Consider the following 12,500-nt stretch of genomic DNA (forward strand, 5'->3'; position numbering starts at 1 on the left):
CTGGAACGCTTCTGTGTCACTTTAGATGTCTTTGGCTATTCAAATATAGCAGATCTACAAGCTCGTAGCGCGGCACCGAGTGCCGCGCTACGAGCTTGTAGATCTGCTATTTTTGAAAAATCGTGAAAATATTTTTTTTATATTTTTTTCCGAAATACTGTTAGGATTTCGATTTTTTTAAAGAATCGCCTCAGGTCTTAATGGGTTAAAGTAGGATGTTGTTGGTTAGTATTTGGAAGAACCGTGGAAAATTGATTGGGGGAGAAAGTACTTGAAGCCAATTCAATTAATTATTGTATAATATACAGTAATTAATTGAATTCAAGGAATGCTAGAATTTGAGGCTGTGGAGTTTGATTAGAATTTGGATCATTTGGTTGATCGGTGCCGCTGATTGCCGCTCTGTTGCGCCCCCACACTGCAAAAATCCCGAGTGTTAACCCATTGAGACCTGAAGCCGATTCTACATGTCTCCTAAATCTCAACAGTTTTCTGAAAAACATATGTTTCTATATCAGTGGTGCTCAATATTTTTCATGTCAAGGACCCCCAAAATTATATGTATTTGGCTGCGGACCCCCATCAAAATATCTTGTTCCAGGGACCCCTCAGAAGCAAAGATTTGAGTTAGATTTGAGCGAAAATGTTCGCTTTAAAATTATATATATTCAAAGATTTGAACACATTTTCACGATTTAAAAAAAATAGCCTAAAGTGTAAAATAATGCTTTTTAGCTCAAATCTAAAAATGACACAGTTCCAGGTCTTAATGGGTTAATAACGTAATAGACCTGCAAGGGTGTTCTTTCGGGGCAACAGGTTGTCTCCCCTAAGCCCCACCCCCCCCTCAGTCATTTGCTGTTTAATAACTGGTCTTTTACAAAGAATACAAAAACCCTACCGCATTATTTCCCCGTTCCCATTCAACAGAACGGTGGAATAATGACCCACAGGTGTCCGCTGGATGCTAATAAAAGGGGCTCCTTTTTAATGAGCCTAGTGGCTATTTATGATAATTACGGTCTTTCACGGTTGACAGAGGGCGAGAGGTCACCCGCTGTTAATGGGCTGACAATAGCTTCATTGTGCTAAAAGTGCCCGGTAACAGTTATTCTAATGGAGAACATGGGGTCAAAGTAGATCGCTTATTGAATGGACGAGGGTTGTACCTGATTTATACAGTGCCTGTCGTTCACCAGATATAGCCGATGGTCAAGCTCACATTGTGAGCTTGTACACTAGTGCAGTGGTTTTCAACCTTTGTCACGCCAAGGACCCCTAAATTGATATACATTTGACCGCGGACCCCCAATTGAAAATGTTTTGTGCCAGGGACCCCCAGAAGCAAAGATATCAGTTAATTTTCGCTTTAAAACATATACATGTTCAAAGACATGCACAGTTTTTCAAGGTTTTCAAAAATAGCAGATCTACAAGCTCATAGCGCGGCACTCGGTGCCGCGCTATGAGCTTGTAGATCTGCTATTTTTGAATAGCCAAAGCTAAGTGGTTAAAAATGATTGTGACGCTATTAACTCATTTTGCTGGGGACCCCCTGGTACTCTCTCAAGGACCTCTGGTGGTCCCCGGACCACTGGTTGAAAACCACTGCACTAGTGCATAACCAGTGGTGGAAAAAAGTACTCAAATGTTTTACTTAAGTAAAAGTATCAATACTGCAATGTAGAAGTACTCTGTTGCAAGTAAAAGTCTGGTGTTCAAACTTTACTTGAGTAAAAGTACAAAAGTATTTGTATCAAAATGTACTTAAAGTACCAAAAGTAAAAGTACTGAAATGTTTGAAAATAGCCGACGCGTCGCGTTGTGAGCTTGTAGATCGGCTATTTTCAAATAGCCTATGTATAAAATAGGGCTAAAGTGGTTGATGTATGTCTTCTAATATAATAATGTACTGTATATCTGCAAAGTAACCAATGACAACATTTTTTAAATAATTGTAGTCGAGTAAAAGTACAATATTTGCCTCTGAGATGTAGTGGAGTAGAAGGAGAAGTATTGAAAATTGGAAATATACTCCAGTAAAGTAAATATGCCTCAAAACTGTACTCAAGTACAGTACTTGAGTAAATGTACTTAGTTACTGTACGCCACTGTATGTCAGTTGTGCTGCACGTTTTTGACCTGAGAAACGGGTCAAAATATGGTCCTCTCTCTCTTTTCCCACGACGAAGGCCTGCCTCATTGGCCAAGATGTAAATTGTGTGGATTTACAGAGATGTTGGAATTGAGTTGTACAGTAATAGCTTTGATTGATCAAATACTTTACTAACAGTTTGCAGCTACCTGGCAATTATGTCTAAACGTTGTTGATCTTCTTTTTCTCATGGCTTCTGTGGTCTGTGACCAACTGGAGGAAGAGAGGATTCCTCTCACTATCGTTGCATGGGAAAACATGGTCTTGAAATCACACTTTGGGCACATAAACAAAGGCAAACAAAGTGGATTATACCAATTAACGGTATATTATTTTCCTCCCACTACATTGGGCGAGTTCTTGATTTGTTTAGCACATTTCATACTAGAAAGGCAATTCAAAGTGCTTTACATATGATATAAGGCAGAAAGAGTCACTTAAATAATTAGATAATATAGCCCCGAGGTTCTCAAACTTTTTCAGCTCAAGGACCCCCAAAATTATGTTTTTGAACCAACGATATAGCCTATACAAAATATCATCATCACTTTCCCCAATTTAAGTGCTATAGGACTTATTTTTATATTGTTAGTAATGTGTGATTTTGAGAACCTTTGCCATCCGATGCGAGTGAATGCAATCACTATACCTTCTGGTCCCTTGATCACAGAGCACAGACTCAATGGAGAAAGATGCTCGGCAACATTTGGAATTACATCATGCCCACTCGGTTGCAGTAGAACCAGACGTTCTACTCAAATTCAATATCCCTTTAAAGTACTAGTACGCCTTTAAAGACTACGGTATAACACTAAACGTGTTCTTACTGTAGTTCAGAGAGAGAGAGAGAGAGAGAGAGGAAGAGAGAGAGAGACGAGAGGAAGAGAGAGACGAGACAGATGAGAGAGATTTCCCACAGACACACAGACACATGCTCGGGGTATCTGATCGTTAAGCATTGTTATGGTAGACTGCTGGTCTATCGATTTATTTCCGTAGCCTAACAGAAAAATGTTTGAGTGGTGTGAAAGATCACCACTGCAGTTCGATCTCGTTCCTGTCCCGCTTTTCGAAGGTTCAATTAAGATGATCCTAGTAGTTCCGCACGCACACGCACGCGCGCGCGCGCGCGCACACACACACACACACACACACACACACACACACACACACACACACACACACACACACAGCACATACAGCAACAGACACAGGGGGAAGGATGCCATGATGATGACTATAGAGGCTTTGGTTTCACGTTCGTCCCGTTGCAGAGCCCCCCCCCGGCCCCCCGATATATATATATATATATATATATATATATATATCACAAGCACAGTTTTTTTTCTTCCCAATCGTAGCACGGCGTGCCGCGTGTTCAAGGCCACGGTGCATGCTGCCGACTGATGAATAAATACCCCCACAGTGAACTGAGCGTTCTGAATGTATAAAAGAGCCGCGTTTTTACTTTTAACCCATTAAGACTGGGAAACGCATCTGTGTCACTTCTTTGGCTATTCAAAAATAGCAGATATACAAGCTGGTAGATATACAGATATACAGCTCGTAGCGCGGCACCGAGTGCCGCGCTACGAGCTGTGCTATTTTTGAAAAATCGTAAAAATGTGTGCACATCTTTGAATATGTATATTTTTTAAAGGGAACATGTTTAACTCAATTCTTTGCTTCTGGGGATTCTACAAATGTCTTCTAAATCCTAACAGTTTTCAGAAAAACGTATGTTATATATATATCACCACTGATATATATACATATACTGTATATAACGTGTGTTGCTATATCAGTGGTGCTCAAACTTTTTCATGTCAAAGACCCCCAAAATGTATTTGGTCGCGGACCCCCATCTCAAAATATTTTGTTCCAGGGACCCCCCCCCGAAGCAAAGATTTGAGTCCCTTTAAAAATATGTATATATTCAAAGATTTGCACACATTTTAACAGTTTTCAAACAAATCTACAAGCGCATAGCACGGCACTCGGTGCCGCGCTACAAGCTTGTAGATCTGCTATTTTTGAATAGCCCAAAGAAATCTAAAAATGACAGACACATGCGTTCCCGGTCTTAACGGCTTAAACGACGCATTTATGTATTTATTTATTTTGCGTCCTGCTGTGAAATCTAACGGACATCAAACAAAACGTCCCCTTTGACCGTGCTGAACCATTGGTCCCTACAAAGGGAGACCGTGATGGTTTGAAAAGGGCTGCGGCGGTGCATCGCTCCGCTTGTAGCGTGGCGGCTCAGTTACCATGGCGATACGTGCATCGGGCAGAAGCAAACACAGCTCTGGGCTTGAGGGTTATTTGATTGAGGGACGGTGAAAAAACAAGAACACACAGGGGAGGGAAAATGATGCTTTAGCAGAAGGGAATTGAAGGAAGAGCCTGCACCCAGCACCCTGTTTTAAACTCGCCATGGCGTGTGTAGATCGGCTATTCTCGGTGTGTGTGTGTGTGTGTGTGTGTGTGTGTGTGTGTGTGTGTGTGTGTGTGTGTGTGCGTGTGCGTGTGTGTGTGCGTGTGTGCGTGCGAACACAAGACTTCACATATTATATATTGTACGCATTTGAATGTGGGTGCGTGTGTGTTTGTGTGTGCATGCACGTGCACACGTGCAATGTGCGTGCATGTGCGTGCGAGCGTGTATGTGTTGGTATTCCGTGCCCTCTGGCAGCCTATTAAGCTGTTAGCGGATGTGGGTGTTTCTGTTCTTTCATCAAGATTACATCAGTATCCCTAGAATCCAACAACCAACATAGTGTAAATCATGAACTATTATGTCTCAGTGTGAGGAAACATTTAAAACCTCAAACATAAATGTGTTCCATTTCTTCAGAGAGAAGGGGATGTCATGCTACGTTGGGCTACTTGAAAATAGCCGATCGACAAGCTCCATGCTATTTTCAAACACTTTTACTTTTAGTACATTTTGATACCAATACTTGTGTACTTCTACATTGCAGTATTGATACTTTTACTACAAAACATTTGAGCACTTTTTCCACCCCCCCCCTGCTCGCCCGCTAGCCGTCACTGCGCCGCCATGTGTAGCAGGCAGTGGTATAAAAAGTACTCACATCTTTTACTTAAGTAAAAGTAGCAATACCACAATATAAAAATACTCCTTTACCAGTAAAAGACCTGTGTTCAAAATATTACTTGATTAAAATTACAAAAGTATTGCCATCAAAATATACTTAAAGTATCAAAAGCAAAAGTACTAAAATGTTTGAAAATAGCCGATCTACAAGCTCACAACTTGTGAGCTTGTAGATCGGCTATTTTCAAACAGCCTATGTATGAAATAGGGCAAAAGTGGTTAATGTATGTTTTATAACGTAATAAGTTATATCTGCAAAGTAACTAGTAAAGTTTTCAAATAATTGCAGTGGAGTAAAAGCACAATATTTGCCTCTGAGTGGAGTAGAAGTAAAAGTATTGGATATCGGAAATACTCAAGCACAAGCACAAATACCTCAAAATTGTACTTTAAATACGGTACTTAAGTAAATGTACTCAGTTACGTTCCACCACTGGTAGCAGGCAGGCAGCAGCAGCAGCAGTAGGGTGGCGGCCGGTGTACAAAGCCAGGCGTGACCATAATGACAGATAATCCACCGTATCAATGACTCTGAGGCTGTTCTCAGCATCGCAGCGGGCTGGCCCAGGGCCCGGGCCTTCACTGCTTTCAGGGACCGCCACATGCTCTGGCAGACAGATAAGAGATGCTGATAGAGAGACACGCGTTGGAGGAGGGAGGGGAAAAAAAGAAAGGGGGGAAAAAATAAAAATAAGCAGGAGGAGACGCCACATCCTCTCTGTTCGCCGCAAACAGCTGGGGAGATTACTGATGTCCTCTTTCACCCTGCGTCCTCCCCTCTCTCTCTCTCTCTCTCTCTCTCTCTCTCTCTCTCTCTCTCTCTCTCTCTCTCTCTCTCTCTCTCTCTCTCTCTGTGTCTCTCTCTCTCTCCCTCCCCCTCTCTCCCTCCCGCATCTTGTCAGTGGTGGACAAAGTACTCAGATATTTTACTTAAGTAAAAGTACCACAATATAAAAATACTCCGTTACAAGGTAAAGGCCTGCCTGTGTTCAAAATGTTACTTGTGTAAAAGTACAAACGTATTGGCATCAAAATATACCTAAAGTACCAAAAGTAAAAGTACAAAAATGTTTGAAAATAGCAGATCTACCAACTCACAACGCGTCGCGATGCGACGCGTTGTGAGCTTGTAGATCGGCTATTTTCAGATAGCCTATAAAATAGGGCTGAAGTGGTTAATGTATGTTTTATAATATAATAATTTATATCTCTAAAGTAACTAGTACAGTACCTAAAGTTTTCAAATAATTGTAGTGGAGTAAAAGTACAATATCTGTGGAGTAGAAGTAAAAGTATTGAAAATTGTAAATGCTCCAGTAAAGCAAAAAATACCTCAAAATTGTACAGCACTTGAGTAAATGTACTTAGTTACTTAACAACACTGCACCTCGCCCTCTCCTCCCTCCTCTCTACTGCAACTTCTCTCTCCTCTCTACCCCGCATCGGCTGTTTCCTCCTTCCTCCTTCCTCCCTGCTACTGTATACCGAGGCCCCCCTTTTGCGCCATCTGTTTCTCTTTCTATACCCCCTCGTTCTCATCTCTCTCTCTCCCCCGGTGGAAGATAAAGAGACCCAAATATACGATCAAACAGGTGCTGTTTATCATATAATTGTGCCGGCGATTAAAACAAATCACGACGGATTGCCGACCGATTTTGGCAGTTTAAGGTTTTTATGGCACGCGAGCCAACGAGATGCTTGCATAAACTGGTCGTATTTATGCAAAGCTGCGCAACACTTTGTAACCGACGACGGCAGAAAAGCTCGTAAAAAACTAAATAAACGCATTTACACTGGACATTTTTGGTTTATGTTTATTTACATGAAAGTGTTTGTTTTTTTCCCTGAAGTTGTGCAGTGTATTGTTAACCCCTTAAGCCCTGAGGTTACTTTTGTAACCCTGGTTCTCTGGTGTTGTTATTGTACGTACGAAGATGTCATGCTGCGGAAATATCTGATTTTCCGATATTGTCCAACTCTTAATTTCCGATTCCGATATCAACCGATATGAGGTCGTGGAATTAACACATTATGCCTATGTCATGCCCCACTGGATATATTCATGTATAAAATAGGGCTGAAGTGGTTAATGCATGTTTTATAATATAATGATTTATATCTGCAAAGTAACTAGCAACTAATGTCTTCAAATCATTCTAGTGGAGTAAAAGTACAACATTTCCCTCTGAGATGTAGTGGAGTAGAAGTAAAAGTTCTGAAAACTGGAAATGTTCCAGTAAATTAAAAATATCAAATAATTGCACTTGTACTTTCCACCTGTGTGTGTGTGTGTGTGTGTGTGTGTGTGTGCGTGCGTGCGTGCGTGCGTGCGTGCGTGCGTGCGTGCGTGCGTGCGTGCGTGCGCGTGCGCGCGTTTCTAATGCAACTCTGAGAATGTACAAAACGAGGGTCCATTTTGGTTCCATTTGTACATACTCAGAGTTAACATTGAACACTCAGGACTTTACTGTGTGTAGAGCTCAAAATCCTATCAGGTAGATCAGACGCCCTCTCAGATAGGCCTTATCAGAGGGTAAAAGATGCCAAGTGGTGCAGAGAGAGAGAGAGAGAGAGAGAGACTGATCCCCACCCCCCCACCCTTCACTATCTGCCCCGACAGGAGGAGCCCTATGTGATGTTCAAGAAGTCGGACAAGCCGCTGTACGGGAACGACCGCTTCGAGGGCTACTGCATAGACCTGCTGCGCGAGCTCTCCACCATCCTGGGCTTCACCTACGAGGTGCGCCTGGTCGAGGACGGCAGGTACGGCGCCCAGGACGAGACCACGGGCCAGTGGAACGGCATGGTGAAGGAGCTGATGGATCACGTGAGGATCTTCTTTTTTCTTTTCTTTCTCTCTCTCTATCTCTTTAGTGCTTGATTATTGCTGACCGGTGTTGCCAGATTTTGCGAGAGGAACAAGCAACCGGGTCTACGAAAACAGGGCCAGAAGTTGAACCAGTTTAACCCTTTAAGACGTGAGGCCGCGGACACCCATCTCAAAATATTTTGTTCTAGGGACACATTTTCAATATTTCTCAAAAATAGCAGATCTACAAGCTCATAGCGCGGCCCTTGGTGCCGCGCTATGAGCTTGTAGATCTGCTATTCTTGAATAGCCAAAGAAATCAAAAAAATTACACAGATGCGTTCCCGGTCTTTATGGGTTAAACCTACAGTATATACATGGGCTATTTGACGATAGACGATCTATACCCTCACAACGCATTGTGAGCTTGTCGATCTGCTATTTTAAAAAAAAATCTTGAAAAAGATGTGAGATATTTGGAGTATTTTTTTGAAACATTGTATGTGGGGGGCGGTCCCTGTCAAGAGATAGTTTCATCCATGGCATGAAAATGTTTCACAACCACTGTGTCTAAACCCATTTAGACCTGTTGTAACCTATACGTTGTTATACCTTTCAATCCGAGAGCCACCTCTGTGTCTCATTAGTTGTTGCTATACATAATTGTTTATACTTGTTTTGAGTAAGAATTTGAACGTTTGCAGAAAACATAGGTTAGATTTTAGAAGGCGTTTTTAGAATCGACCTCAGGTCTAAATGGGTTAAACAACATTATAGGAAGCAAGCCCAAATAATCAACTACACCTTAGAAACACGCAACTATCGATATTTACAAGCGACTTCACAGGAAAAACAAGCCCAAAGTAGCCTCTAATAAGCGGACATGGCAACACTTGGTTCTGACATCTCTCTGCACCACACTGAAATGTGCTGAGAGAGAGAGAGAGAGAGAGAGAGGGGGTAGCGGGGGGATCGGGGCTATAGGGGGGCTGACAACTCCCACACTTTTATTCGAACCAAGAGTGCAGTGATGAGAGGGAGCATAGATTCTGCCTCGCTTTGTTTCCCCTATAGAGCTTATTAAAACACACACACATGTACTGCCACATCCATACGTCTGCGCGCAGTGCGGGCACAGTATGCGCACGTGTGTGTACGCATGCACACACGCACGCACGCACATTGGACCATTCCAGTTAGGATAAACCGAGCCTGCACAGGGAAAAACCACAGCCAATACTCAATATCTGACCCCATTAAGAGCAGCACCCACCAGTTACCGCCTCTCCCGCAACACCACAGGTTTTGATTGATTGATTGATTGAATACTTTATTAGTCAGAAATGTAAACAGCACACTAAGTACAGTCACACGTTAAAGGGATAGTTCACCCCCAAAATGACTTTTTTCCTATCGATTAGTCACCCCATGGAGACTTGAATTCATGGATATGTTTTTTGTTTTTGTCGCATTCCTAAGCCAACAATTTGAAGACCGGCAGCGGTTCCGGTAGGAGACACAAAGAGTCTCCTTTGTGTCTCCTATACCGGAACCGCTGCCTGCTAGTCCGCTGGCAGTATTGATACTTTTACTTAAATCAACATTTTGAGTACTTTTTTTCCACCACTGCTCAACCCTCCATGAGACTGGAGTGCAGCTCTGGCCCGTTTCTCCAACATCCCAGGGCCCAGGCTCAACTTAGACAGCTGGTAATTGTTGCAGAGAAGTTCTCAGAGGAGATGAATTCCGGAGAAAAGAATTTCCAGCCGAGAAATTGCGCTGGCGCATGGCGTTGAGCTGAACGAGACGGAAATATCCCTGTCAAACGAGTTTACCCCAAAAATCTTCTTCCTCTCTAAATGCTCAAAATGGTGTGCATATACACTCACAGCATCGTTCCTTTGAAGTATGACCTTTACTGGATTGAATTGGCCCGTCAGTTTGCACACGTTATTTTTTTTTGTTGCTTTCAGTTTGAATGTATTGTGGTAAATCCAGAGACAGGCTTGTTTATGCCCTGAAATATAACCGGCATGATGTCAGACATATTTTCCCATGCACGCATCAGAATTTCCGAGCGCCCGAGCTCATTTAATCGCTTAATGTGATGTATGGCAACCTTCGTGGGACAAAAAAGACATATCTTTGAGAAATGAACCACTTGACCTTGCCGTGGATGTTTTGCACGTGTGGTCGCAAACGCAAGCCGGAGATTTATTAACTATCGATGCTAACGAAAAGCTGTTGCACCCCCCCACCCCCCCAGATGGAGTGCCGTGATTGGCTGGGCAGCGTGTGCATGGCATTCCTTCGGCATAAAACTGATTGGCTTAAGTGAACATAATTATAAATACAGCTTGTATTCACTGCACGGCCGTGGAGGAATCTACTGTAGTCTTACTGTCATGTCATGTCATGTCATGTCATGTCATGTCATGTCATGTCATGTCATGTCATGTCATGTCATGTCATGTCATCGTCGTGCAGAAACCTTGTATCTCCATACTTCAACTTTTAACGTTTTTTCCCGTAAATGAATGCCTTAGTTCGTCATAGAGTGTCACACAAAAATAGTGAGAATAGCAGATCTACAGATCTGTGAGCTTGTAGATCGGCTAATCTTCACTATTTTAAAAGGTTTTTAAAAATAATAATAAAAAAGGAACGGTTTTGGATATAATAAGGTTTCAACCCGTCAGGTGTGGCAACGCAGGGGTAATTGGGGACAGTGTCTGCTTATTATAAGCGACTTTGGGCTTGTTTTTCTATGAAGTCTTTCTATGAAGACGCGTTGTGAGCTTGTAGATCGGCTATTTTCAATATATATAAATGTATATACAGTAGGTCATGTGGCCTATAGTTGCTTGTTTTGGGCTTGTTTTCATAGACCTGGCTGCTTATTTCTCTCGCAAAATCTGGCAACACTGATTGGGGAAGTGGCTGGATCACTAAATAAGGAATAAGGATGAACAACTTTAACATTAACGCAGGGGGAATGGGGATCACGGAACTTAACTCATCATCTGGTCCATTCACAGTGGGCACACAGGGTGTTGCCTTTCTTTTCTATACCGACCACACCTAGCTGTGGGCAGCTGGCTGATTTAAAGTGATACTAGGGTTTCAGGTTCGGGCACAATAGAAGCTCTTGGCTGTTGGCTGTGATCTATGTTTCCTTGCGCACTTCCAATCAGCTCTAAATCCGTTTCCCATCAATCTCCCTCATCTGTCGCAACGACGCGAGAAACCAAATGGACACAGCTCCATGCCAAAGAGAATACAGCAGGACTTCTAAAGCGATGCTATTATGTTGCCATTGAATTTGAAAGAAGACAAGCGAGAGGGCTTCAGAGGGGATTTGTTTTGCTCTGAGCGCTTCCTGTCAGGCCGGTACAAATCCTGACTCATTCGGTATATAAGATTGGCAGACTCTCACCCCCAACCACTGGCCCTAAACCTGATCTTTACCAACACTAACCTAAACCAAAACCCTACACAGTCTGGGACGTGGGAAGTACTGTAAGCCCTGCCTGCGAGAACAAGTTCAGGGAAAGAGAGCCCTCAGGTGCAACAAGCCCTCTCTTAACATGGTTGCACCGATGAATTGAGTACAAAGGACCTTAATGGAAACAAGCCATATGCTTTCTTGGATTTTGTATTGAACTGTACTTTCCTGTGCTTTTTTCGCGAACTGCCAATAAAGTATTCAATTAATCAATCAAAAAACACTTGCGGCTAAACTATTTGGTATGTTAAAATTTTACATACCAAGTAGTAAGATGTGTTGATGGCTTCTTATCTTAACTATCGTCGTTGATTCTGAATAGAAGATGTGAATGACTGAGTATTTACAATGTGTTAAAGTAGACTAACTGACGTCTGTTGTCAACTGTATTGAGCCAAAGCAGAGGGAGATCGGCTTGAGAGAAGCTTGAGCCACATAACACAATAAAATAAATTTCATTTTCGGCGAGGCATGGCACCGCGGGGAACCCCAGCGAATCGTCCACAGACCCGGGATCCCTGTGTTAAATCACCAGCGTTTGTTATGTGCACGCTCAAGAACTTATAGGGACTACACCATGAATTTTAACTTTTCCATCTTTTTTGTGTGTTTTTGGTCTCCCCTACCTCTCTTCTATCCCAAAAAATACCCCAGTTTGAACACTCAGGCTTTCACAGACAGCATATCTGGGGTTTTATGTAAATTGGTCTCAAAACAGGCCAAACTGATTTGGCCTGTTTGATTTGGTTAAAAAAAAGGAAAAAAAGAAGTGATTTATTATTATTATTTTTCTTTTTAACTTTTTCTACTCAGAACCAGGAGATAACATGCATACAAACTGGCTCAATAGCGCCACGTGCAAATCAGGACAATGTGGTATTTCAGGTGAAAGTGCTTTATAAGCCAGAGA

General features: G+C 42.4%; 1 protein-coding gene across 1 annotated transcript in view; it reads left to right on the top strand.

Annotated features, from left to right (window-relative positions):
- The window catches only part of LOC311042760 (glutamate receptor ionotropic, kainate 2), a gene marked incomplete at both ends in the record, with an annotated part of 238,476 nt that overhangs the window by 157,877 nt on the left and 68,099 nt on the right, over positions 1–12,500 (top strand). The window contains one exon of the mRNA XM_084053745.1: positions 7,897–8,103. Within this exon, the coding sequence (XP_083909871.1) occupies positions 7,897–8,103 (207 nt within the window). The remainder of the gene's footprint in view (positions 1–7,896; positions 8,104–12,500) is intronic.

Source organism: Gymnoscopelus microlampas, assembly GCF_963454915.1.
Source record: "Gymnoscopelus microlampas genome assembly, chromosome: 3".
NCBI lineage: Eukaryota > Metazoa > Chordata > Actinopteri > Myctophiformes > Myctophidae > Gymnoscopelus > Gymnoscopelus microlampas.